The sequence below is a fragment of the Corvus kubaryi genome, unplaced genomic scaffold (genome assembly GCF_017639235.1).
Source record: "Corvus kubaryi isolate FWS band 111438036 unplaced genomic scaffold, C.kubaryi_AGA036_p1.0 split2-37374, whole genome shotgun sequence".
NCBI lineage: Eukaryota > Metazoa > Chordata > Aves > Passeriformes > Corvidae > Corvus > Corvus kubaryi.
This window is the reverse complement of record NW_024582082.1, coordinates 738,517-765,478: the sequence shown is the minus strand read 5'-3', so window position 1 is coordinate 765,478 and position 26,962 is coordinate 738,517. Positions and strand designations below refer to the sequence as shown.

General features: G+C 50.6%; 1 protein-coding gene across 4 annotated transcripts in view; it reads left to right on the top strand.

Annotated features, from left to right (window-relative positions):
• Positions 1-33: 33 nt before the first annotated feature.
• Positions 34-26,962, top strand: part of LOC121658066 (cytoplasmic FMR1-interacting protein 2) — a 49,957-nt gene continuing 23,028 nt past the window's right edge. For 2 of the 4 annotated variants that reach the window (XM_042014475.1, XM_042014472.1), the window contains exons 1-21: positions 34-200; positions 6,653-6,793; positions 8,794-8,883; positions 8,963-9,040; positions 10,165-10,266; positions 10,952-11,133; positions 11,445-11,541; positions 12,152-12,280; positions 13,622-13,726; positions 16,639-16,730; positions 19,570-19,687; positions 20,535-20,654; positions 20,995-21,120; positions 22,001-22,167; positions 22,450-22,597; positions 22,924-23,077; positions 23,607-23,763; positions 24,500-24,596; positions 25,133-25,209; positions 26,066-26,174; positions 26,482-26,601. In XM_042014475.1, coding sequence (XP_041870409.1) covers positions 6,677-6,793; positions 8,794-8,883; positions 8,963-9,040; positions 10,165-10,266; positions 10,952-11,133; positions 11,445-11,541; positions 12,152-12,280; positions 13,622-13,726; positions 16,639-16,730; positions 19,570-19,687; positions 20,535-20,654; positions 20,995-21,120; positions 22,001-22,167; positions 22,450-22,597; positions 22,924-23,077; positions 23,607-23,763; positions 24,500-24,596; positions 25,133-25,209; positions 26,066-26,174; positions 26,482-26,601 — 2,385 coding nt within the window. In that variant the 5' untranslated portion in view covers positions 34-200; positions 6,653-6,676. Of the gene's footprint in view, positions 201-673; positions 764-6,652; positions 6,794-8,793; positions 8,884-8,962; positions 9,041-10,164; positions 10,267-10,951; positions 11,134-11,444; positions 11,542-12,151; positions 12,281-13,621; positions 13,727-16,638; positions 16,731-19,569; positions 19,688-20,534; positions 20,655-20,994; positions 21,121-22,000; positions 22,168-22,449; positions 22,598-22,923; positions 23,078-23,606; positions 23,764-24,499; positions 24,597-25,132; positions 25,210-26,065; positions 26,175-26,481; positions 26,602-26,962 lie in introns of those variants that run through there. The other 2 variants (XM_042014474.1, XM_042014473.1) reach the window with 2 other exon arrangements.

The following is a 26,962-nucleotide window of genomic DNA, read 5'->3' as shown; positions in this document are numbered from 1 at the left end:
GGGGGAGGAGCCGCCCGCGCCGCTCCAGCCCCTTCCCGCGGCGGGGGCCGGGGCTCCCCCCGCCGCCGCGCCGCGCGGAGGGGCCGGCGGAGAGCCGCGGAAGTGCACTTGCTGCAGCCATTTCCTGCTCTTTGTGCGGGCGGCGCGGAGCATCCTGCGGAGCATCCCGCGGCGCCGAGCATCGCACCCGCGGAGCGCAGGTGAGCGGGCGGGGGTGGGCGCGGGGCTGCGCGGGGGCTGCGCGGGGGCTGCGCGGCTCCATCCCCTCCTTCCTTCCCTCCTCCGGGCTGTGCCCGCCGCCGAGCCCCATCTCCGCGGAGCGCCGGGCGGGCTGAGCGGGGCAGGTGCCGGGGCGGAGGGCGGCCCGGCGGGCCGGGATGTGCGGGCTGTATCCCACAATCCCCCGAGCTACCTGCGGCTCAGCCTGCCCGCAGCCGCCGCACAGCGCCGGGGAAAAAATAGCGCAAATCCCCCTTGTCCTCCCCCCGCCCCGCATCCCGGCTCCGCGCCCCCAGCACGGGGGAAGGGGCCGAGCCCCGGGCCCGCGGGCGCTGCAGGCCCCGCCGCGGCAGCGCAAGCCCGAGCCGGGGTGGCGGCGGTGCTGGAGAACGGGGCGCGGAGGGGATGCTGATGATGGAGGAGCGGCGGGGGGCGGCCCTGGCGGGGGCTCCGGCTGGCTCCCGGAGCACCCGTGGCGTGGAAATATGGTGTTCCAGGGCGGTGAGGGGGATGGAGGCAGCGACGGAGTCAGAGGCAGCGCTGGGTACGATGGGCTGGAGCGGCGGCCGCAGGTTCGGGCTGTGGCGTGGGTCGGAGCCGGCGGAACCTCCCCCGCCCCGAGGCGCCGGTCCCCGTGCGTGGCGCTCCTTTGTGCTCAACTTTGCCCCCGATGCCGCTGGGAATGCCGCGTGCCAGCCGCATCCCACCGCGCGGAGGGGGAGGGAGGCAGTGGATGGATTCCGCAGGAAATTTCCGTGGGTTGGAAGGACCGGGAAAGAACGAGGAGGAGAAGAAGAAGCACACCGTCCACGGTCGCTGCGTGCCCAGGGCTGTTTTGGAGAAGGGGGCAGGGTGCAGGGTTTGTGTGCTGTCAGGGGACACTGCCAGCAGCAGAGCGTGACCCCCTTTGCCATCTGCTGCTTCCCACGGGGGGTTCCTGCCCGGGGGCTTTAGATCACAAAGGTCTCAAAGAATTAGGCGGAGTCGCTAAAGCCTCTGCACCCTCCTGCCCTGAGATACCGAAAGAAAAATCACCCTCATGTTTTGCACGATGACAGTTGTCTGGGGTTAGTCACAGAGATGGGTGACTAGTCCAGTGTTCTGGTGTCACAGCCATGTAATTCTGTGCTAATTCCCTGCAAAGGAAAATTCTTTTCTCCATTTCTCTGTACAGTTAATTGTTATTAATGAAGCCTGAGGAATATGGAAAAATCTTCCATTTTCTGACCAGTCTCTTGAGCAAAGCAGGGTATGCTGAATTCATTTTTGCTGAATTCAGTTTTATTAACAAACAGTTATCATCTTTGCATGAAAAATGGGAAGGTTGGGTTTGGAAGATCGATAATTAGTCAACTATTAACAATGCTGGCCTCTGTAATTTGGTTTCCCAATAAGTGCTTTAACTCTCAACAGTGGGTTGCTTGTAAACTTGCTCTAAATTTCTCAACTCCATTGAAAATGTAGTTTCATATACCTGTCTCCTTCCTTGACCCGCTTTCTTTGGCACCAGAAAAAAAAAAAAAGATTTAGTTATTCTAAAAGAAATAAATACTAGAATGGTTGTGTTGCTGAGAGACAAGTACGGTGCAAATGCTTGGAACTCAGCCCTAATGGGATGGCAGAAAATGTAGAGTGGAGATGGAGAAAAACAGCTTCAGGAGTCATGCAGTTTGGCTTCCTTTTTTAATGGGAAGGGTAATTTCATGGTTATTAACATCTGCATCTGTGTAGGGCAGAAGCCCATCCTCACTCACTCTGCAAAGAACCTCCTGACTGTGGTGGTGGTTGCAGTTAAAAGTAATTCTTCAGTGCATTTTAGGCAGAAGTCAAACTAAACTTTTACACTATGAAGGCATTTTTTACTAAATATATGTTGGTGGCCAGGCTCCTTTATCCTCCTGTTGCTGTCAGGCAGTGGGTACCAGAAACACTCTGCTTTTATGCAACTGACACTTTGCTCTGCTGTGTACTTGTTGGGCCAGGATAGTGCCTGCCCACTGGTTAGATGCTATTTTTGGAGAGAGAGAAGCATTATCACAGGGGTAAAAACTAAATTCAGTGACTTTCCCAGGTTACCCAGAGGCTGGGAATCAGAGCTGGAGAAGAATCTCAGATCCTCAGGGGGTCAGCAGGTTTGTCCTCCTTCTCTACATTGCCACCTCCCCAGCAAAAGTCTTTTTGCTGCTCTTCTCACCCCAGGCTTACAAGGCTTGGACTCTGTCTGGGCAATTCCCATTTTTTCTTGCCTCCTTTCCTGTTCTTGGTACCTACTGCAGCACCAGTGTGAGCGTCTGCTGGAGGAGCAGGCAAGCTGAAAATCTGAAACAGCCCCTGCCACTTCCCCAGAGCTCTGAGCTGTGCAGCTTGGGAGCTGAGCACACGTGCATGCAACATATTCCTTATGGCCCTGCTTTTAAAAGTCTTTATTTCCCCAAGCTGCTTGAACAGTAAAGTTGCCTTTGTGCTTCTCCCTTCAAAGGGAATGATACTCCACCAATACTTCTGGGCAAGCATTTTGGTGGGGAAGGTAGGACATGCCCTACAAGGTTAGGCATCTGGGATGTCCATCCTCACTCCTCAGAGCCTTCCTATGCTGTCTGTGAAATCTGGTCCCCAGGCTGCTGCCACAAAAGCCACTATGTTGGGAACTCTTCCTTTCCATCTCGGGGTGGTGGGGCCCTGCCTGGCTAGCTCCCTGCAGTGTCTGAAGCCCCAGGTCCTCTGTGTGATCATTTGGCTTTAGAAGGTGCATGAGATGGCCAGAGGGTTTGCAACTGAGGTGTGGGAAAGGGGACAGGACGTTTCTGTAGCAAATTAGCAGAAAGTGTGGGCAACACTGCACCCATTAGCACCGATGCTCATGAGCAGAAGGGATAATCAGCCCGGTGGCAGCATCCCTGCCTCGGGTTTCACTGGGGTGGGGTTGGTTTCTGCCAGGCTCACCTTCAGTTCGTACAAAACATGTAGGACTGGAGGAACTTTGGCTTCTCTGAGCAGGAGCAGGATATGGAGGTGGCTCCTGGCAGCCTGTGAGTCCAGAGAGGAGGATATGCAGGGGAAGCCTCGCCCCACTGTGCCTGTGCTAGGACAGAGAAAAGCCCCGTTCCTGGGCAGGCTGCTGTGCTGCTCCCTGCGTGGAGCCCAGCCCCACGGCCACATGTCACTGTCACCAGACCACCACCATGGGCTGAGTCTCCTCTTCCCAGCACGGCCAGCCTACCCCAAAACCCAGGTGGTGGATGGCAGTGGAGGCTTTTTGATGAGTGTCCCAAGGGATCCTCAACTTCCCTGAGCTGGAGCTGCTTGGCAGCTGCCGAATTACCTCACAGCTGCCCCCCTTGTTGCTGGACAGAGGGGATGAAGCTGGATTTACAGGACAGCCCCAGCATGTCTGTGTAAGAACCTTTTTGCAGGAAGGTGAGGGAGGGCAGCATGGGTCTGGGGGAGTAGGGCTTCACCTGCCAGCTCTCCCAGGCAGCCACTGTGGTGGGGAGACACAGTGCAGTGCCCCAGGGACTGGGCAGAGCAATCACTGATGCCTTCAGAGCCTTCCCGAGCCTGTGTCTAAGTCACAGCCCCTCTAACTGCTGGATGCTCACCATTGTCAGGGGACCCCACCCAAGGGCAGGGCCCCCGCCAGCCCTACAACCACCCCAAGGAGCAGGCATGGGGCCATGGCACTGGCAGATGTCAGATCACTCGAGGCTGCTCCTCTCTGGATGATCTGGGGTGATGATCCAGGGCTGCTGGCCCTGGACCAGTGGCCCCTCTGTCACACACTCTGTCTGTGAGGCTGCTGTCTGTGGCAATGTGCTGCAGACACAAGGTCCAGGGGAAGTCCTGGCTGACCACGCTGTTCCCTGTAGCTGCTGTTGGGTTCCTGGTTGGTCTTAAGAAAGGGTAGAGTAGAAACTGGGTGATGAGAGGTAGAGTAAAAACTTGTGTGTTAAACCTGAAGTCTGTAGTTTTTCCAGCTGCATCTGGATCCTTGCAGTGCTCAGCCATGGCAAAGCATAGGGTGGGCTGGCAGCCAGTTGCACCTCTCATGCAGTTACTTGATGCTTTCTTTTCACATATTTCTACGTGCTGCCTCTCTGCCTCTGAGTGCAAGATTTTTAGGGCAGGGACTGCCTTAGCCTCGCAGGTGTGTGCACTGCCTGGCACAGCAGAGCCCTGATGCTGTATTTTGGACTCTGTCTCCTGGGGTGGCCCAAACAGCAGCAATAATTTTGCCCCTTGAGTTGACACTCCAATGAGCTCTTTGGGTGTCACAGGGTTGTTAGGGGAGTGCCTTTGGTTACAGCAAACTACCAACTCCTTGCACAAATGGCCTTAGAATTTGACTTACAGAAACATGGGGAGTGAGCCCAAATAAACAGCCACAGCCCTCAAAGCCATGGATGGAAAGTTTTGCCTTCTCGAGCCTGAAGTATGTAATGAAGCCTGAGTGAGTAGACAGGGTGTTGTTCTGGGATGCCAGTGGTGAGTCCTGGGGGGCTGGAGGATGGTGGTGGAGTTCTGTGTGCATCTGTGGGGCTGGGCAAGCAGAGCAGCCCAGGGAGCCCAGGCAGGCAGGGAGGAAGCTGCAGATGTGTAATGTCAGGGTTTGACAGTTGCTGCAGTTTGTAACAGGAAACCATGTTACTGAAGAAGGGTGAAGAAGGAAACAGATATTTGAGAGTGGAGGGGAAAAGCTGCTTGAGATTTTGGGTTTTTTCCAGGCACTCATTTAATGATGCTTCGGCTGCAGGTACAACCAAACCTGTTTCTCAGCTGCCTGGTGCCTTGGGGAGGCAATTGTGGAGGTGGAATGGGTTTTGTCAGGCTCATAGGTATTCCTGCAGCCTGTGATGATGAGGCACAGCTGCAGACTCCTTCCCTCTCATCACCCAAGGTGAAGCCAACCCAGGACTGCACACTGTGCATCCCCCTTAGCTGTGGCCCTTGCTGGGTGCCTGTGTGTCTATCCATGGATGTCCCAAAGCCATTATCCTTCGTGCTCCCAGTGCTGGAAATGGAAAGCAAGCTTATTTTCTTGGAAGCAGTGACTCAACTGAGGTAAAAAACAAGAACCTGAGGGATTAGTAGCAGATAATTAGCTGAGTATGGGGTCCTATAGAGATGCTGTTGTGACCAAAGGAACTGCTGTGGTTGTGCTCAAGGAGGGAGGTTTATGCTGCTGCTGTATTTGGTGCTTGTGCAGACACTGCCTTGTGTCCTGCCTGCTACCATGTCTGGCAAAAAAGTTGCAAAAGCTTAGAGAAAAGCCAAAGAGATGATTAAAGGATTGGAAAACATGCTCTGTAATGAGGCAGGCAAAGAGCTTCGCTGGCTTGCAGGGTGTTTTACTGAAATGTGTGAGTATCTGGATGGGAACTTTGATTTAGGGAGCTCTACTGTCCTGCAGATCAGAGCGATGAAACTCAAAGGCTCACATTTCAAACTAGACAGGCTCTGAGTGAGCCAAGCAGCACTGGGGGGGTGATTTTCTAATTGAATGGTGTGTCAATATTTAAAGAATTCTCTCTCTGCAAATGTCTAAGTGCAGCAGGGTGTTTTTCTGGGAGACACAGGCTCTAGGTCAGCTGCAGCTCTTGCACAGGATTAGGCATTAACTGGGGAAGCCCTGTGGCTGTGGTTACACAAGGGCTCAGCCTGGGTGACAGCACTGTCCCCCCGTGCCTGTGCACTCACAGCCAAGGTGAGTGGCAGGGGAGATGGGGACACAGGTTTGTCCTGTGGTTCCCACTGGGCGCCTGCCTGGGGAAAGTGCCAGGGAGCTTTCAGAAATGTTTCCCTTTGATTTTATTTTGTGTGCAGCTGGCACAGGTGGCAGCTCCAGGGTGAGCTGGGGAGGCCATGTCAGTGGTAAAAGTAGGGAAATTGAACAGCAACTTCGTTTTTGCTGCTTGCAGTGCCACAACTTTGCCTGCACAGCACTCGAGCCTTTCCAGTTCACCTCTGGGAATTAATGCAGTTGGTTGTTTACAGTTTCCAGCACTGTTCATGTGTGTGAGAAGGAGAGCATGTGAGTGTCAGCATCCGTCATACTTCTCTAATCATGCTGCTTCAGGAGATATTCTTGATAGCACCGCTTTGCATTTCGGAGCACACGCTTTCACCCGGGGCTGCTAAAGCTGCTCTGCAGCACCCAGCTGTTCTGTCTGAGAGAGTTTTGCATAGAGTTAAGAGAGAAGTGCCTGGGTGGGTAGTTGCGTTTCTCTTATTCTGCATTCCTGCTCTGCTGTTGAATTGCAGAAGGAGAGAGAGACGTAGGTTTAATGCACAAGAAAAGGAAAATAGATAAACTGGGTTTTTGTCCCCTGCAATGCCAGCCAGTCATGGCTCTGGTTTTGTCTTTTCCCACTCAGTCTCCTGCCTGCTGGCTGGTTGTCTTGTCTGTCTATCACCCTCTCTTTTGCTTTGGGTTTAGCACGGGAACTGAACATCTGCAGCCATGACAACTCACGTCACGCTCGAGGATGCCTTGTCCAACGTGGACCTGCTGGAGGAGCTGCCCCTGCCAGACCAGCAGCCATGCATCGAACCTCCTCCCTCCTCCATCATGTACCAGGTACTTCAGCTCCCCGAGGCAGAGGGTAGGGAGGGTTGTTCCAGTGGCTCATGCAAAGCACAGAGCCACACGGTGCTGTGAGAACCAGCCAAAAACATCCGGGGTTCAGTGTATTGAAGGAAGTGCTCAGAACAGATCTAGCCACAAATCTCTTCCCAAGGACTTTAAAAGGAAGGCACCAGATACTGGTGAAAGAGACTTTTAAGGCCGAGCAAAAATTAAGACCAGAGTGCATGAATGGGTAGGAAGCAGGAGATAAGATTTGTGATAGCAGCAGAAAGTTCTCAGTGATGTTTATTTGTGCACATATTTCTGTGCTTCCTTTTCGTGATCGTGCGTGCATCGAACTGAGCAGGGCAGGCTCAAAGTCCTGCCTGACTTTGGCTGGCCTGTGCCTCTAGCACAGCTGGAACTGCTGGCATGCGAGGGAGGGCAGCTGCTAGAACCACTTCTCTGCCCTGAACAACTCAGATTTAGCTGCAGCTGCACGGACCAAGCAAAGCTTGGCAGGGGCCCAGGGCACGGCTTGGCTCCTGCTTTTGGTTCCACAGTGGGATGCCTCGGCTGCTTGGCCACCACACCCTGCCCTATAGCACACACCCAGGGTTAAATATAACAGGGGTTCCTTTCTCCATCCTGCCGCTCCTGAGTTCCTGGCTCACCCGTGGCAGTGTATAAATACACCAGCACCGTGATTGTTGTGCCTTGTATGCAGGGCTCTGGAATTACAGTATCTCTTTCAGCAGGTCAGACCCCAGGCTCATTCCAGAGCCTTGGTATCTCTACGGATTATCAGACCCAAAGGTCATTCTGGGCTGTTCAAATTTCAGCTCTCCCTGAAAAATCTTCATGTAATTATTTGCTTATCTCTTCTTTCAATAAAGTTTGAGCCTTTGCTGGCTTGTGTCTCATGAGGGTCTCAGGGTCCAGCCTTATGGCACAGCCTCCTTTCAGGGCCATGAGTGTGTGCACACAGCTGGGCCTAAAAACCTCCTCTAAGCTGGATCTGGAGGTGTTGGCCCAGCTTGTTTCCTCATCATATTCAGTTTGTGTGTAGCCCTCTCCCCTGCTATCGAGAAATACACTTTAAGTCTCAGCTTGTGTTGTCACACTGGTCACATGTGATGCCCTGGAGGCACTGAGAAGAGTAGCCCTGTGGCCACAGGTCTGTGCTCCCAGCTTTCCTACTCAGGAAATGAGGTATTGAGGTGAGTGTGGTCGCTGCAGTGCTGCTGTCATCACAAGGAGCAGCCCTGGGTGCTTGGGACCTCTGTCTGCCCTGCCCTGCAGCAGATACCACCAGCCAGCCTTGGCAGAGGAAATTACTGAGTGCAGAGCATGTGAAGGGCACTCCAGAGAGCCAGGGGAGCTGCTTTTCCATCCCCCACTGGCCTCTGCAGTTTCTTGCTCCCCTGTCCCAGCCCAAAGCTGTATCACAGCTTCCAGGACAAATGTTTGTCCCAACAACTGTTTGTGCTTGCAAGAGCAGCAGTAGCACTGATAATAGCACCTGGATGAGGGCTGACTTTCATATTTATGTTTTCCAGACAACTCATTCCCTGCCCTTTCTCTGTGTTTATCCTTCGCACTTCCTGCTGACAGGATGTGGTCTTCTTCCAGCAGCCAGGGCTCAAACAGAAATTCATAGGGCTGCATCTGTCTTTGAGTAACCAAGCTAAAATCCTTAGAATAATTGCTGTAGCTTTTCTCTCTGGTGTGGCTGCAGCAAAGTTTGGCTTCATTTTACAAGGATTTGTCAGTGTTGACTGCCATATTTCCACACGTATTCCCTGCAGGATGAACATGTGTGATTCCAGGGTGTGTATGTGTGAAACTACTTCAGACCTAGAGGTGCAGCACCTCAAATAGTTCACAAGTTCCTCCCATGCTCCAGAAGCCCTACTAATTCTGCTTTTTGCCAACACATCCCATGTTAGGCTGTACCAGGTGAGCAAACAACCAGCTGTGTTTTAATCCCCATCTCTCCGTTTTGCCCACAGGCTAATTTTGACACAAACTTTGAAGACAGGAACGCCTTTGTGACGGGCATTGCCAGGTACATCGAGCAGGCCACGGTGCACTCCAGCATGGTGAGTCCCCTGGCGCTGTCCCCAGGGTGCTGAGCCTCCAGTGCCTGCCCTGTGCCAGCAACACCCCTCTGTCTTTCAGAATGAGATGCTGGAGGAAGGCCATGAGTACGCTGTGATGCTCTACACGTGGAGGAGCTGCTCACGAGCCATCCCTCAGGTACTCAAGCCCTTCCCAGGCAGGGCTGCTCTTGCAGTGACCCCTGTGCTTTGCCATGGGCCACGTGGATGGGGCCGAGCACAGGACCCCCAATCTCCCTGCTTGGTCAGGTGCAGCTCCCTGCTACATCAGAGGCTGTGGCTTCACAGGTGAAGACCAGAGCCTACACCTGAATGTGCACCACTCCTCCCTACCCCGACTGCATCCTCATGGCCGTCGATGCCTGGTGGGATTCTCAGGGCTGTCCTGGGCAGGGCCAGGAGTTTGATGATCTGTGTGGGTCCCTTCCAGCTCAGAATATTCTGTGATTCTGTGGTACTGTCTGACTGCAGTGTGGATCACCAGGGCAGGGACATTAGATTGCCCACTGCAGAGAGGGCAAGGCTACTTTGGCATCATCCCCCATGTCAGGCTGGCTGACATGTCCCTCTGTGCCCTGAGAATCAGCTGCTGGGTTACTGAACGTGCACCAGAGCTGTCAGCCCCATCACAGCTTTGTGGGAGCAACAGCTGCAGACAAAACCAGAGGAGGACAGCAGGATGCCCTGGGCAGCTGGTGTTTTCCCTGTAAGTTTGATAATGACTCGGAGTAACTGTTCTGGAAGTGAGATGGATGACAACTGAGTAAGTCCTTAAATTTAGCTTCCCAGGATTCCAGCGACAGTGACTCAGTTCATTGCTGTCAGCCACAGACAAGCCCAGTGATTTTTAATGGATCCTCAACAGAACCAAAATAATCCCAGCGAGGCTGCAGCAGAGCTGGAACCTGGTGCCTTGTGTGTCTTGCAACACAAAGTCTCAGATAATTTCATGCTACAACATTCCCACATCGTGCAGCAAGTCCAGACTCCATATTGTTTGGGTTCTGTGCCAGACAAACGCATTAGGAGACTTCTGTCCCTCAGAGTTGGGATTGTGCCTTTTCAGAATGCATGGAGACAATTTCAGATCTGAAATAGCCCCTTTTGCTTTCACCTATTGGTTTGAGAACCAGCTCCTCCTCAGGTCCCTCTGTTGTCCTTGGGTGGGGACAGGACTCCTTTGAAACAAGAAGATGGTGCCACAGTGACCCACAGCTGGGTTAGAAGCTGATGGTGACACGGATGATTTTCTTCGCAATGCAGGTGAAATGTAACGAACAGCCAAACCGAGTGGAGATTTATGAGAAAACAGTGGAAGTCCTGGAGCCAGAAGTCACCAAGCTTATGAAGTTCATGTATTTTCAGGTAAGTGGTCAAGGAGAGAGGCAAAAATAATCTTACTTACTTTGTTGTTAACATCCTAAGCAGGACTGTGCTATCCTTGCCTGCCAGGACAGCCCCCAGTAGCCTTGTAGCCACCTGAGCAGAAACCTGAGACCCATGTGAAGGAAAATCTGGGTGTCCCTTGCTCAGCCCCAAAATCTTCTATACAAGTTGGGAAAGAGCACACCTCAGCCCTTCAAGTTCATGGAGACCCAGAGCCACCACTCTTTGGAGCTAAGGGTGTCAGAGGTTCCTGTTTTTCGGGGATGTTGGCTGATGTGAAGAGCTGATTATCCATTGCCATGTGGCAACCACAGAGCTGCTGTGGGCCCCCCATCACCGCCTGCATTATAACCAGCTGCATCTGAGTTTCACAAACATTTTTAGGTTTTATATCCTGTGAGGTCTTTAAGTCCCACCTAAAAGATGCAGCCTGATATGGCAGAACACCCCACGGTCGGGGCAGGTGCAGCTGGGGAGTGTTCAAGCGCCCTTCTCCCCTCAGGCACTGAGGGTGTTTGTCAGCAGTGATTTATAACTTCTGTTTCATGTGACAGCCAAGAGGGACCTTGGATCCTTCATTCCCAGCCAAAACCCACATTTTCTAAAGGTGGTGGGTGGAGGGGGTTCCCATGGGGGTGCATGACCCTGTGCCCCTGCCCTGCAGCGCAAGGCCATCGAGCGGTTCTGCAGCGAGGTGAAGCGCCTGTGCCACGCTGAGAGGAGGAAGGACTTCGTGTCTGAGGCCTATCTCCTCACTCTGGGCAAGTTCATCAACATGTTTGCCGTCCTGGATGAGCTGAAGAACATGAAGTGCAGCGTCAAAAATGATCATTCTGCTTACAAAAGGTGAGAGGGGATGAAGAGGCGGGAATGGGGACAGGACTGGTCTGCAAGGGAGCTCCTGGTCTGCCCAGCAGTAGGGCAGGTGGACATCAGGAGGCTGGAGATGGGGTTTCCGTGCTGTCCCAGGCTCTCTTTGCGAGTTCAGGCAAATCTCTGAGCCGTGTTGTGTTGCAGTTCCCTATTGGAAATAGAGTTGTTACGTAGAAGGGTCTGAGTCTGGGGCATTGCAGCTGCAGGTCGGACAGGGAAGGTGGGTGGTGACAGTCTCACACTGGCTGAGTGACCCTTGGTGATGTTGGATTTGTCCCTTCCAGAGCTGCCCAGTTCCTGCGGAAGATGGCAGACCCCCAGTCCATCCAGGAGTCCCAGAACCTCTCCATGTTCCTGGCAAACCACAACCGCATCACTCAGGCAGGTCCCTTTTCTCTGAGCCACTGGACCTTTCCATCAGCAGAGAGAAGCAGTGACCTTGCTGAGGCTGACAGCACTTCAGACCAGGCTGTGGCAGCAGCTGTTGGGTCTTTGCCACTGACTCTGGTGGTCTTTTGGTCAGGCTGTGTAATTCTAGCAATGTCTCGTGTCATCCTGGGTGGCTTTGAAGGTCTCTATGTCAAGACAAAGATGAAAGTCCAAAAGATGTAAGAAGAGCTCTGGGAGGGGGAGGTTCTGCCAGAACTCCATCCCCTGAAGCTGCATGGGGCTGCAGCTCAGCCCCTGTGGCCCTCCACACTCCACAGGCTCCATAGCTTCTGCTACCTAGTTAAAATATTGCACCAAGACATCTCTTTGTCTGATATTTGGGTGTTGTGATCAGCCTGAAAGGGAGTTGTCCTGCAGACGAAGGTTGTTTCTTCCAGGTGGTGCCATGAGCTGAGTCTTCTGCTGGTAAACTAAAAAAAAGCACACAAATGAGGTTTGAAGGAACCTCTTACTGTTCTTCTCTTACTCCTTCAAATGTTTCCTCCCTGTTTTCTGCTGTTCCTCTGCCCATATGGATAATGTGGCTTCTGTTGTGTTTCAGTGTCTGCACCAACAACTAGAGGTTATCCCTGGGTACGAGGAGTTGCTGGCTGATATTGTCAACATCTGTGTGGATTACTATGAAAACAAGATGTATCTCACCCCCAGTGAGAAGCACATGCTCTTAAAGGTGAGGTTGGGCCATGCTTGTGGGGCTGGGTGCTTGCATGGTTTCACTGTCGCTTTAGTAAAATGAAATTCACTCCTAGGACAACGTTTCTCTTCAAGTTCCTTATTTTTTACTCCTTTGGGTTTACATGCATCCTTTCTCTGCAGAGCCAGTGTCCTCTGCTCACACGAGTTGCTGTGAGTGCTCTGCAGGCAGCAGCAAAGCTGCTTTGCTTCCTCCTTTTCCTGTTCCCTTTCTGATCCCTGGTGCTTTGTGTCCTCTGCTGTGGTACCTCAGTCCTCCCACTGACCTCTTTCTGTAGCTGAACAGGCTGGACATGGCCCTGAGTCGGGGATGTTCCATCCCAGTGCTCTGACAGGGCAGCTTTGCCAGGCAGTGCCATGAGCTGCCTCTGTGCCTGCCCTAACTTGGACCTTCTCCCACCATTTCTCTGCTGTCCTTTCTGGCCTTCTCCCTTATTCCCATATAAAAATCTTCTTTCCTCTCTCCCTGTCCTCTTCCTCATCTCCATCTCTCTGTTTCCCCACAATCTTTCCCAGTGCTGCCAGCAGCTCTGCCTGCCTGGGATTAAGCCCGTGGTGGATGAGATCACTTGTGGGTGCCCTACATCCTCCAAGGCTCAAACGGGTTTTTCTGTTGTGCATGGAAGTTCAGGATCATGGGCTTGACTTGTATAACTGCAGAGGACGTTGTAAAATCACCACCAACTTTGTAACCCAGAATTTTCTTCTTGATGCCCATTCCTAGCAATAATTCCCTGCAGAAGGCAGATGCTCCCAGGTTTGTTTTTCTGACTGGAAAGAGTCCTCGAGATGAACATGCTAAAATATCTGTTTGTTTGGTGTATTTGTCCTTGCTGTCAGTCAGTTATTGGCAATGATTGCAGTCACTATTACCATAAAAACTTCATTACAGTGGTGTGAGTCAGCTCAGGTTCTTTGAAGGGTAATGTGGGTAGGTTGTCTCTCTCTAATGATTTGTACTGAATTCAGGGGGTGGGGAAATCAATCCAGGAGAATATTTCAAATTCTTCTCCAGGAATAAACTTTTGCCTTCGGGTGGAGAAGGCTTTTGGGTTATTGTTATGGGAGAGAGGAGGAACAAATAAGCAAAGGAAGCATCCTGTGTTTTTGCACAGACAATGGACGCAGTCCATCATGTGTCCTCTGCCTAGCATGTGCATCCTGGCAGACACAGGCACATTTTTAACATTTCCTCATGGGTGTCAGGTGGCAACAGGAACCTGAAATGGTCTTTCCTCATGCTGAGTGATGGAGAACTGTCTTTGACTCGTGCTGCTGACTTCATGCTAATGAAACCTTCCCTTTCCATCTTCTCCAGGTGATGGGGTTTGGCCTGTATCTCATGGATGGGAATGTCAGCAACATTTACAAGTTGGATGCCAAGAAGAGAATCAACCTTAGCAAAATAGACAAATTCTTCAAGGTCAGTGACCTGTCTGGGTGAGGCTGGTGTTTATTGCAGACCAGTGGATTAGTGACCTGTACCATTGCACATGCTGCTAGCAACAAACAAACCACAGGAATCATTTCCAGATCCAAAAAACCCTGGGCCAAAAACTGAGGAATGGAATTGCTGTGACCAGGCGCTGGCACAGAGCTGCAGCACGGGTGAGGTGAATGATGCCAGCCCTCAGTGCCAGCAGGGCTGTGGATGGGGAGCAGTGCTGGGACTGGCTCTGCTCCCATGGCACTGGAGCTGGGCAGCCAGTGGGAGCTGCAGCTCTGGCTGCTTCCTGCCAAGGGGCAGAGGATGGGGAGGCTGTTTCATGGATGAGGGAAGGTTGTGCCAGACTGACTGCTTCTCTCTCTTTTACACATTCTGGAGGCAGGTTTGCAGTCTCTGTGGTTTCAGACCACCAGCAAACCTGGCTGGTTTGCTGAGGTCTGTGTAGGTGATGGTTCTGCTTCTCTTGCCCTCTGCAAGCTGCTGAGCTGAGGGACAGAGGACGCAGCTGGCGAGCCAGTGTGTGATCTGGCAGTTTTATTTCGTGTATAAACTGTGCTCCCTGTAGCACAGAACAAGCTGTGGGAGAGTTTGTGTCAGCTGGGACTTGGAGGTGCTCAGGGAGATCTTCAAAGGGTCACTCTGTGGTTTGATGAACCGTTTTTGTCTTGTCTGAGATGTGGATTTTGGGGAAAGGCCCATGAAACCTGGATGCTCCCAGTGGCAGGGTGGGAAGCAGCTGCACAACCTCCCTCTGCTGAAGCACATCTGGCCAGGGTCTGATCCACAGCTGGAGGCCAGGCTGCATTGCCCTGGGACCACTCAGCACAAGAAAGGTTTGGGATAACCCTGTTGGTGGAGAGGAGGGCTGAGAGCCCACACAGCACCTCAGGGAAGGCAGTGCCTCCTTTCCACTGCTTCTGGGCACAGACTGGGTCAAGGAGGCATTTTGAGTTTGGAGCAGGTCAGCTGTAGGAGGCATGGTGGGATCTGGCAGAAGACAAATGTGTTGGCAGCAAAGAATAATAGCATAGCAAGAGGACAGCAGAAGAATTTTCCAGATGGAGCAATTAGTTTTCTTTGAGACCTAGTGAGCTTGAGCAGTCCTTCCTGAGTCCTTTATTAATCTTTCTCCAGAGATGAAAAGATTGGTTTCTGTTACCAGCATTTGCTCCACATCAGGGAAAATGAGAAGGTGATGATTTGGGAGGGCACACAGGGCTCCTTCCCCATCACTCTTGCAGCACAGTGGATTCTCCCTGATGCTTCACGAAGAGGTGGGGTGAGGAGCCTGGAAGCAGAGGTTGGTTGTGGTGTTGGGTAGAGGGTGTCCCCCTGCTTATTGCCACGAGGTTTGGTTTATGGGTGATGTGCTGGGTTTGTGCAGGGGAGGGAATAGGTGAGCCCAGGTTTCATGGAAGGTGGGTGTGCCAGCTGCTGCATCCTCTGCTGAGCAGTGGGGACTTATTTACCCAAATTTGCACCATTTCCTGGAGACAGCCCTGAGAGCAGGGGGCCACAGACACCATAATCTTATGGATAGGCCGATGATGAGGTGTTTAAGAACCCTCCCATCACTGGGGAGACTGCTCTGCAAAGGTGATTTATCATGTCGTTCTTCAGAGTCTTCTGGGTTTCCCATGATTCAGCTTTGCTAATTCAACTAAATCTCTAAATCAGGCCTTCAGTATAATCTGTAGAGTTTGGTCATCTTGGTGCATTCAGACAGATTTGCTGTTCATTTCCAAGTGCTGTGGGCCATCAGAGAATGAGGTAAAATACCTTCCATTGCATGGAATAACTTTCTCCTTTCCAGCTTTATTTCCATTTGCACTTCTCCAGCATCTGCCATGGTCTCACTTAATCAGTTAAGTACCACTCCAAACTATCAGATCTCAATAAGGAAAGACCAACTACTCCTTTACTACATCTGCTTATTGCCTTCTGATTAAATTTCTAGTGGATTGCCCAGGAATTTGAGTAGTGAAAATGAACTACCCCTTCATTTAAACCTTTTATGGAAGTGCCAGTGGGAATCCCTGATGACAGCATTACACATCCTGTGCACAACTCAGCTTGAGAAGTGTGTGATAATAGGACAGGGAATTTGCCGTCATCTTCCCTGAATTTTGGGGCAAGGCTTTTGTAGCTGGGTGAAGTTGAAGCTTCATATTTTACTGATGAGCTGTCAGTAGCCCTTGGTTGGGTGTTGTTTGCAGGTGGAAGTTTAGTGAAGGAGGGACCTGTCTGAGCTTGAGGTATCTTCAGAGCACTTGGAATTTATTTCCCATCCAAAACCTCCTGAGATGTAAAGGGCAAGCAGAGCCCTGTTACATTGCCTGTGTCTTCCTCTTTATGGAGAAGTTCTAAGACACATCACAAACAACCATGGTGCTGAATCCCTGGGGAAAGCTGACACCTTCCTGGGTGTCCAGAATATCAACATGCTGGCTTTTCATCCCTCTGTTCTCTTGGAGGATTAGGCTGGGAGACAGTAAGGCCTGCTCAGGAATACACTTCTCTCTTTTTGTTGTAAAAAGAGCCTTTCCTCTGGCTGGTTACAGCACTGAACCATTCCGGCCATAACCAGCCTGGTATCAGCGAGCCCAGGGCTCCAGAGCACTCACAGGGGGTGATTTCCTCCCGCAGAAAGCTTTGTGATCACTTTCTGTCACTTCCTAGGTGTGAAATGACCCTGGGTCCAGGTTTGCACTTTGTTTCAAACAGTCTGACACTTCCCAAAGCTTCAGAGGTGCAGGATGCCTTTTTGCAGTCCCTTGCGTTGTGCTGGGGCCAGGCACTCTCTCTCTCTCTCTCTCTCTCTCACTCTCGCTCTCTGTTGCTCTCTCTCTCTCTGCCATGTTTCAACCATCTTTTGTTTTCTTTTCCAGCAGCTGCAGGTGGTTCCTTTATTCGGCGATATGCAGATAGAACTGGCCAGATACATTAAGACCAGTGCTCACTATGAGGAGAACAAATCCAAGTGAGTGCCTGCCATAATGTCTCTTGGCTTCTGTGTGTGTCCTGAGGGCCGTGGGAGCTGCAGCCCCGTGGCGTGTGCGAGGCCTGTGCACATGTGTGTGTCCCCGTGAGGCGTGAGTCCGGCGTGCCAGCTCTGTGTGCCCGTGTGTACCTCCCTGTCCCTGCATGGGAAGATGTCCTCCCCGGCCCTGGGGGTGCAGCCAGCTCCCAAGCTCCGTGTAACCATCCCCTGGGAGCAGGCAGGGCTGGGAGGGTCTGGCAGCGAGGTGGGAGGAAGGAAAGGTGGCTGGTGCATGGATTGGGGCAGCGCCGAGTGCTTGCGAGCTGTGTGAGTGTGAGCAGCGTGTCCCTGCTCTGGGGAGATTTTAATCCACAGTTTGCACCCCAAGGACAAAATCCTCCAGAGCATGAACACGGCAGTGGATCTCTGCAGTAGCCAGGGTGTCTCCTCTAGCTCAGGCAGGGTTCCTGAAGAAGGACAGCAGAAATGAGGATTGAACCAGAGGCTCAGATGCTCTGGAAATTAATGAACTGCAAACGGCTGACTGTGGCGCTAACGACTAGATGTGGCACTCAGTGCTCTGGTTTAGTTGACAGGGTGGTGATCAGTCAGAGGTTGGACTCCATGATCTTAGAGGTCTTTTCCAACCTTAATGATTCTGTGATTGTGGCTATTGTGAGAGAAGAGCAGAAGTGGGGAGCTCAGGAGCAGCCTGGGCTGGTGGCAGTTTGCTGCTGCCATCAGATGAACCCACAGACGTTGTCCCAGTCACAGCAGGCAGGTGAGAGGCCCCACTTGTGTTCGTAGCTTTGCGTCACTCTCAGTCATTGCCAGCAGAATCGGTGTTGGGTTTGGATATCCTTGGAATAAGGTTTGCAACCACACGTGAGCAAAGCCTGTCTGAGCTGTGTCTGGCTGCAGTGGCCAGTGGCAGCCAGGCTTTCACCAGGCAGTGGCCTTCCCCCTGTGGGACTGTACTGGGTGGAAATCAGGTTTTTTCTCTGGTGTCTGTGAGGAGCAGCCAGGCCGGGCTGGCTCTTCAGCAGGACAGGAACTAACCTGCAGTGTCATCGCTTCTGTTCGCTCATCCCCTTCCACCCCAGAGGGTCCAGCTTCTCTGCCTGCCAGGAGCAGCCCTCCGCCCCTGCCCTCCCAAAAACTGGTTGAAAAGTGCCCGTTAATTGTTCAGGAGAGATTTGAAAACAACGTGGCAAAGCTTCCTGAGCAAAAAGTTTTCAATTAAAATTGAGGGGGAAGAAAAAAGAAGAGAAAAAAATATGATTCCACATCATTTAAACAATATTTTTGAAAACTTGATTTGAAAGAGTAGAACTGTCTGAAGATTTGCACCTTTTAATCCCAAATCATTCAGAAAGCACATTTCAACAAAACGTGGCAGCAGCATTCCTCATTTTCTCATCTCAAAACCAAGGTAGCTCATGGGCTGTTTTACCTGTGCACAATTTTAATGTCTGTCTTGAAATCTGTCTCACCAGGTCTGTGTGCCGTACCGTACTAACCAGTGTTTCTTCCTCACTCACTTGCTTTCCCAGCAGATTGCATGGGACTCCCAGCTCTAACTCTGCCAAGGTGGCTCCATGTAATCCCCATTTCTTACTAATACTGTTTTTGTCACTTTCTCTCCCTCCTTGTCTCCGTGCAAGTGGAATTAATTGGTGTTTTTCCTGCATGGCGCTTTGTTTCTGCACTGTGGAGTAGGTTGTGTGTGGCAGGGAGGGCTGGGGCAGCCCTGGCCATTCCTGCTGACCTGCCGATTGTCTGGTGGGGAGCGCATGGAAACGGGTAAGAGCCGAACAGTGGGACTGGGGGAGGATGGATTTCACAAGGAATGGCGTGGCCCAGCATTCCCAGGACCTTCTACCACCACAAATACTGGCAAAAACTGCAGTTAAGTGTAGGGATATGTCTGTATGTCTATGTCCATGTCAGGGGCAGGTGTCTCACCTTTCTTTTGTATGGCCAGTCTAAAGTGGAGAGCATGACTATCATAAGATGGACAGTTACTTAGGGGAAAAAAAAGTATAATCTTTTACATTGTGATGACAGACTAAGACATGAGAATCTCACTGACAGATGTTTGCTGGCACAAAATGTTTTGGTGGAGCCATTCTGGTTCTGTATCTGGGGCTAATACATTACAGGATAAAAATGAGATATTAAGTTAAATAGACCTGATTTGTCCCATTCCTTCATACAACTGTGCCTTTGGAAGGGGAGTGCTGCCTTTTTTTAGGATGACATTACTCTGTCATGTGGTACATATGGATCAATGCAAATGAAAATCTAGCTCAGTTAATCATATTCTGCTCATCATGTGTACTCAGGGTTGTTCACTGAGCTGGTAGCATGAGCCAGAACCAAAAACAATGGGAGGGCTGTTTCTGTGCAGTTTTTCATTGCAGGAGAAGGCAGCACGACCCAGATCTGGAGGGAAGACCTCTAAGGGGATGATTATCCTTAGGCTTAGCCGAAAGGATGCAAACGATGCAGGTCTTTGAAGTTCATCCTTCCCTAAAAGCTTGTCCCATGGTGGCCTGGGAGACAGCCATCTCTGCCCTTGGGGTAGGTGAGCCCACATGGAGAGCAGCCTTCAGGGTGGATGGAGCAGACACACTCAGGCTGAAAGGTGAGGCGAGTGTCCCCATCAGGCTGTGTGACACCACCTCTGGAAGACCCCACACACCAGAGAGACGACACAGCTGACATTTGCCCTGAGGGTGGCATGCCTGGAGCACTTTCAAATGAGGAGAGCAGCTGTCCCTGGGGTCTCTGAGTGGAAGCTGTGTCCTGTCCTTGACACCATTGCTCTTTTGCCCAGGTGGACGTGCACTCAGAGCAGCATCAGCCCCCAGTACAACATCTGTGAGCAGATGGTGCAGATCCGAGACGACCACATCCGCTTCATCTCGGAGCTCGCCCGCTACAGCAACAGCGAGGTGGGTACAGCTGCACTCCCTGCAAGCAGGCTCCTGAGATGGACAAGCGTGGGGGAGAACCGTGTGGCAGGACCATGGTCTGCCACAGATGTAGTGAGGAGTGCTGAAGGACATGGGTGGAACAAACCACTCTTGCTGCAGCAATAAAAAACCAAGTTATGTAAGGCTCCTGCAGGTACAAAATCATGTGCACCAGGAGATCTACTGCAACAGCTTCTGCTCCTTGACCACAGCTTCGTTAAAATAAGCAGAAAAAAACTGGCAACTAAATGTTTGTTACCAGCCAAATGTCAGAACACCAGTGACTTGCAAACAGGGCTTTTCAATTACACAGGCCTATCAGTCAGGGCTTTGAGGAAAGTTCATGAAGGCGTCTCTGTTCTTCTCATTACTGAATTCCAGTGCCCTCTCTGATGGCATTGGGACTGGTTTTTGCGCATGTGTGATCCTCATTCATCAGTGTCAGTTTAACAAATCGTAGCATTCTCAGGCGCTTCTTTTTTGGCATTTGCAAGAGCTTATTTGAACTTCTAATCACTAAAGGACTCTCAAGGATTTCAGTAGTATTAGACCATCAAAAATGAATAGGAAAGTAGAATAAAAACAGTCAGTTATTTGCTCTGAGGTGACAGGTCAGACTCATTTTTTGGTAGGAAATAATTTGCCTGCCTGTGTAAAAAGAGCCTTGCCTTTTCCTGAGGGACAGTGTATGCTTTACTCAATTCTAGCTTGGTCATAAGGTCAGGAATTCATTTCAGGTGGGATTTGGGAGAGGAATCTGTTGACTGAGTGAAGTCCCTGCAGCAAGTTGTTGATTGTAGCCCTGACATGATGTGGTGTCTTGCAGGTGGTCACTGGCTCAGGTCTGGACAGCCAGAAGTCGGATGAGGAGTACAGGGAGCTCTTTGACCTGGCTTTACGGGGGCTGCAGCTGCTGTCCAAGTGGAGTGCCCACGTCATGGAAGTGGTGAGTGCATCCCTGGGAGTGCATCCCTGCATCACTGAAAGCAGTTTGGGATGAGTCTGGGTCTGGAGCAACTAAAACTATAATTCAGACAATGATGGAAATTCTTAATTTGCAAAGTTTCGACCACATCTCAGCACAAGTGTTTGGATGTCAAAAGCCTGGTATGACTAGCAGCCTCCCAAATAAAGAAAACCAGTATTCACTAAGTGATAATAAAGCCAGGAATGTCAACCTGTAGTGAAATCTAGGGAATGTTTTCCTGGCATATGACCTTATTCAGTCTTTCTAGCCTGTCTTCTTGCTCGTTGAAATGTTGACATTGTCTCTTTCCATCTTCTAGTACTCTTGGAAGCTGGTGCATCCCACAGATAAATTTTGTAACAAGGATTGCCCAGGAACAGCTGAAGAGTATGAGAGAGCCACCCGGTACAACTACACCAGTGAGGAGAAGTTTGCCTTTGTGGAAGTAGGTGCCACCTGCACAAGAGTCAGAGCCAGTCCGTGCTGGTTTCCTGTCCATGTTCCTCAGGCCAGGGGAAGAGGATGGAAGGGCATCCCACTGGTTCCTTATCCCTGTGACCTATGTTAAGGGATTAAGGGCTCCCACATCCCTTAATTTGGCCTTTAAATTGCCCTTGGCCAGAGTGGGTTGGTCTTGGAGCCAGCTGACATTGGGTCTGTCGGACATGCGGGAAGCTTCCAGCAGCTTCTCACGAAAGTCACCCCTGTAGCCCCTGCTACCAAAACCTTGTCACACAAGGCCAGAACAGTGGGCTTGCAGAGCAGTGTGATCTGGAGCAAGAGCAGCAGCTGCGTTCAGGAGCTGTGCAAACACAAGAGATCCTCATCCAGTGCCCAGGACACATCAACTCTCAGCCTGGCTGTCTGTAAACAGTGGGAACAGCCCTCTGAGCCTGGCTCTGGGAGGCCTTCACCTTCCTCCTGCCTTACACAGTCCAGGCTGGTTTGGATACTGCCTTATGGCTTCCTCCACTGTGCTGTTGGACAGGGAAGGCTCTGCCCTGGTGTGGATGCGGGGCTGTTCAAGCTGTACCCACACTTGGAGCATGTGCAGTTTCCTGGGATTGTGTGGTGTTAAAGATCAAGAGATCAGGAGTGGAAGCAAGGAACAGGGGCCATTTGCAAGAAACTGATGTTATAAATGCTTTGCTTAGCATTTTGTGATCTATAAGGCAGCTAACACCCAAAAGTTAGCTGCCTAATCACTGGGCCTATGTTACTTGAGTAGAATTATTTCAGTCCCAAATTCTCTTAATGCTGGATTCATACAGCTCTTCACACAATGGAAAAACAGCAAATACATCTGGGTTTAATTTCTGCTTCAGGTGATTGCCATGATCAAAGGCCTGCAAGTGCTGATGGGGCGGATGGAGAGTGTCTTCAACCAGGCCATCCGCAACACCATCTACGCGGCCCTGCAGGACTTTGCCCAGGTGACCCTGAGGGAGCCTCTCCGACAGGCTGTCAGGAAGAAGAAGAATGTTCTGATCAGGTCAGTCTGTCCCTGAATCCAGTGCAAAACCCATATATTTGTTAGTGTTAAACTTTTTAGTATACAAGCATGTGGCCCCGTGTATGGTCCAGCACACAAGCAGCCAGCAGTCCTTGTCCAGCAGCTCCTCCAGAGGTAACTTTTGGGCATCATCCCACCAATAACAGCTGTGTATGATCCCACCTCAGGTGCCTGTCCTCCCATATGTGCACAGCCATTAGTATTTTCCTCTTGAAGTAAAATCAAGCTTAAGCACTGCTTTCCCTCTCCCTGCCACTCCAGTGTCCTTCAGGCAATTCGGAAGACAATCTGTGACTGGGAGGGAGGTCGAGAGCCTCCAAATGATCCTTGCCTGAGAGGTGAGAAGGATCCCAAAGGCGGATTTGATATTAAAGTCCCACGACGAGCAGTAGGACCATCAAGCACACAGGTATGAGGATGTCTGTCTCCTGTGTGGGGAATTAATGGTCCCAGAGCCATGTAGGGGTCTCCTACCCTGTGGATTAGCAGCAGTTTCTGTGGTCTGTTCCACAAAGTCTTCACGCTGTTGTGTGCTAAATGTTGCTTTGGTGCCTAATTTGTTGTATGATTCCCAAAGCCTCCCATTTTAAGGGTTTAACTCTGAAGGACAGTGGCTTGCTTATGTGTGCAGAGTGGTCGCCACCTGGGAGAAGTGCTGGTTTTTGTTGCAGAACACCAAGGCTGTGTGTGATGGTGTCTGGAGAGTGGTAACTGCGTGTCACCTTTCTTCCAAAGCTTTACATGGTGCGGACCATGCTGGAGTCCCTCATAGCAGACAAGAGTGGCTCGAAGAAGACTCTGAGGAGCAGCTTGGATGGGCCAATAGTCTTGGCCATTGAGGAGTTCCACAAGCAGTCCTTCTTCTTCACCCACCTTCTCAACATCAGTGGTGAGATGATGGCAGGGGGAGGCTTGAACCAAGCTCTTGCATGCTCAGAAAGGCAAAGGCAGATCAGCTTTGCTCCTCAGTGACCTATGCAGAAGATTTTCCTTGATTTTTCCCAAACACTCTACTTCTGCCTGGTTTGGGCATGCTTCTGTGTAGTAGTCATTACGTGAACAGGACCAAGTCAGCAAGAGCAAATAGCTGCAGGTGGTAGTTTATTTTCTAGGACTGGACTTTCCTTTCTGTCCCAGACAAACTGAGCCACTGGCCACAGAAAAAGTCTTCCAGAATAACTCTGACCCATTTCAAGTGTTCTCCCTGGCCCTGTAGAGCAAAAGGGATCCCTTCCTTCTTCTTGCATTACCAAGTGCTCAGGCAGCGTGGACACGGTCTGGGTTTAAAACCAGAGACATCCTAGAAAAATGTTCCATACCCAAAAGCAAGGCTGCAGCAGCTGCCTCCTGTGCCATGCCCTCACTGCCATCCCCAGGGGAGTAATGTGGGGATAACATGGATCTCCTCTGCATTCCAGAAGCTCTGCAGCAGTGCTGCGACCTGTCCCAGCTCTGGTTCCGGGAATTCTTCTTGGAGCTGACCATGGGCCGCCGCATCCAGTTCCCCATCGAGATGTCCATGCCCTGGATCCTCACGGACCATATTTTGGAAACCAAAGAACCCTCCATGATGGAGTAAGAGCTGAGGGGCTCCGTTGGCACTGTGCACGTGCTGGGGTTTGGGATTTTGTTCAGGAAGAAGGGTAGGCTGGTGCTGAGCAGTCTCTTTGACGTGGGAGGTAAATAGATGTTCCTTGATCTGCTGTCACATGAATGGTACTGTGTGAACACCTCGTTAGCAGACACAGGGGCGACTTCCTGGCACTGGCACTTATTTATGTGTCATAAACAGCAGCTGGCAACTGTTGGGACGTGGGCAGGACATAGTGGCACTGTCACCTGCACACAGCACTGGGACAGATGTGTCACCAAAGGGGGAGGGCCCAGGCTAAGCTACCTCAACACCTTTTGTTTATATGTCTGATAAATGATGAGAGGAATTGCTGTTATGCAAATGTAATCATCGTCATGATGTCTTCCTCATTAGGAAAACTTGATTTTCAGTTGTATGGCCATTGTCAGAGCACTCTCTGAAGTGAGGGCAGGGTGAAAGAATTATTAAGGGCAGAAAAGAAGGAAATGTTGATTGAACAACTCATAATTAGCTCACTTCCAGGTCGGTTGTAGCTGCTTTGTGCAGAACCCAAGGAACAAGAGGGACTATTTGAGGGGCTGCAGGGAGTGGCAGTGATAGGCATGAAGTCAGAGAAAAGCCTTTTGTTTGCACCAAGCAGGGCACATGCACTGGCTGCAGTTTATGGTGATAAGCTCCAAAGTTAATTTTAGATGCGGTCTGTGTTCTTGCTCTCAGGTATGTGCTGTACCCCCTGGACCTCTACAATGACAGTGCATACTATGCTTTGACCAAGTTCAAAAAGCAGTTCCTGTATGATGAAATTGAAGCTGAAGTAAGTTCTCTTCATCTTTATAAAGCTCACTGGGGTCACACTGCCCTGTTTGACCCAGCAGTTCATTATAGGCACCTCCTGAAAGAAATATTGCATCAGACTGAAAAGTTTCCAAAAAATCAGCATTTCCAGAGACCTTTCAGATTCTCCTGATTAGGGGCTTCAGCTTAGCTGTACCCATAGGGAACCATGGAAGGCAAAGGCTGTCAAATACTGGGGACATGGAAAAGTCTCGAGCAGAGGGTTTGAGACATCAGAGGAAAACAAGAAATTCCCTGAGAGGGAAGGATGATTGAGGGTGGGGGACCAGGACCTGTAAGAACATGCAGAAACTACAAAGCCAGACATGTAACTGCAATTTTCTGCTTACCTTTAGCACTGTGAGAACTGCAGTGTGGGTTTTAGATAGTGTGACCTTTAATATATGCTTGTATTAAATGAGAGACCTGCACTGGGTTGTATTGATCTTGCATGCGTAGGAAGGAGCTGTTCCCTGCTGGTGACACCCTTACCAAGTCTTGTTTTTTCTCCCCCAGGTGAATTTGTGCTTTGATCAATTTGTATACAAGCTGGCAGATCAGATCTTTGCCTATTATAAAGCAATGGCTGGCAGGTAGGAGAACCTGACTGCTGATGGTGACTGATGATATCGCTGCATCCAAATTGCTGTTAACCAAAAGGTTTCCCTCAGGGAGCAGCTGCTGCAAGCAAACAAAGCATAGATCATCCCTGTCCCCCAGAGCTGGCTGTCCACGTCAGACCGGTGTAGATGGGGAAAATTAATTAAGGAGACATAGTTAAAAGTGAAAAAATTATAATTGGCATCCTGAGTAGCTGTCAGAGTCCAGTTTGTGAGAGCAGCAGAAAAGCAAATTGGGCTTATTACAGACATGTCCTTGCTTGACTTCTGTTTGTGTACCAGGCAAAGGACTGGAAGCCTCCCATCTCTACAAAACAGGAATATGCACTTGTCCTCACCCTACTAAAGCAGCAGGACTTGTTCTCCCTTTGGGGAGATAGAACCTTTGTGGCATTTCCTCCTTACCAATTTAAAGAACATGGATGAATTCTAATGAGAGTCTCCTTCTCGTGGCCTCAAAGGTGAATCAAGTCTTCCATGTGCAGGTTTTCTTTCTAGGTCACATTTGGCCTTAGAGAAGGAGGACAATCACCATCACCAACCAAATGTTCCCACAGCAGATCTTCAAGGAGGGAGCACACCAGGGGAACCAGCCAGTACCTGGCACTGATATCCTTCAGCACATCTTTTATTTTTTTTGAATGTTTTAACCATAAAAGACAAGCATGGCAGTCCCTAGATAACAACCGCTGCTCTGTGATTTAGCGTGCAGAAATTTTTTGGCATTCGGAGCCAAGATTAAAAGAAGGACAAAAACAACTCTGGGAAGAGGCATAGAGAAGACGATAGTGTATGTTTCTATTTTCCTGACACTGCTTCCCTTTTTCAGTGTTTTACTGGACAAACGTTTCCGGGCTGAATGTAAGAATTACGGGGTGATCATTCCGTACCCGCCGTCCAACCGCTACGAAACACTGCTCAAGCAGAGGCACGTCCAGGTACAGTGCAAGCAGCAGGCTCCAGTACTCATCACTCCTGGTCTGTTACCCTTCTGGTGGTGGTGGGCATCCTAGTTGAGATGGGCTCTGGACTGAGAAGGGTTGAATCTGTTTCTGACACAAAAACGAGTTATTCCCCACATTTCTCTCGTTCCTTCTTAAGTAATCTGAACTCAAACGAGGTGTTTGCACCACTGCTTTCACGTTTAAGCAGACTTGGAGGTTTGGTTTTAATTTGTGTGTTGACTGAAAAATAAGATACCTTTTCCCCATCAGTATATAACGTGCAAATCTCTTCTTTTGCCAGTTGCTGGGCAGATCAATTGACTTGAACAGGCTCATTACCCAGCGCATCTCTGCAGCCATGTACAAATCGTTAGACCAGGCCATCAGCCGCTTCGAGAGCGAGGACCTGACATCCATCGTGGTAAGAACTTTTATTGACTCTGAGTATGAGCACGGAGAATAATACACTGCTGTGGCTACACAGTCAACTGTCTTTTGTTATGAGTCCCCCTGCAGTAGGTTTCAGCCAGTCATGTATCTTCCTTTTTGGTGCTGAGTCTTTACTATTTCTGCTTATGCAGCTTTAATTGCATTATTATCAGGCCATTAAGTATCTGTGTAAATCATAAGGTGACAGCCAGCAGTTAGAGTTTGCAGAGCTCATATAAGAAAGTCCTGTAAACTGGGAGAAGGAAATCTAGACTTTAATTCCCTGTTGGATGAAGGTGGCTGTGACATTGTTTGTGTGCATACAGGATTTGCTGCCGTTGATACGTTACAGG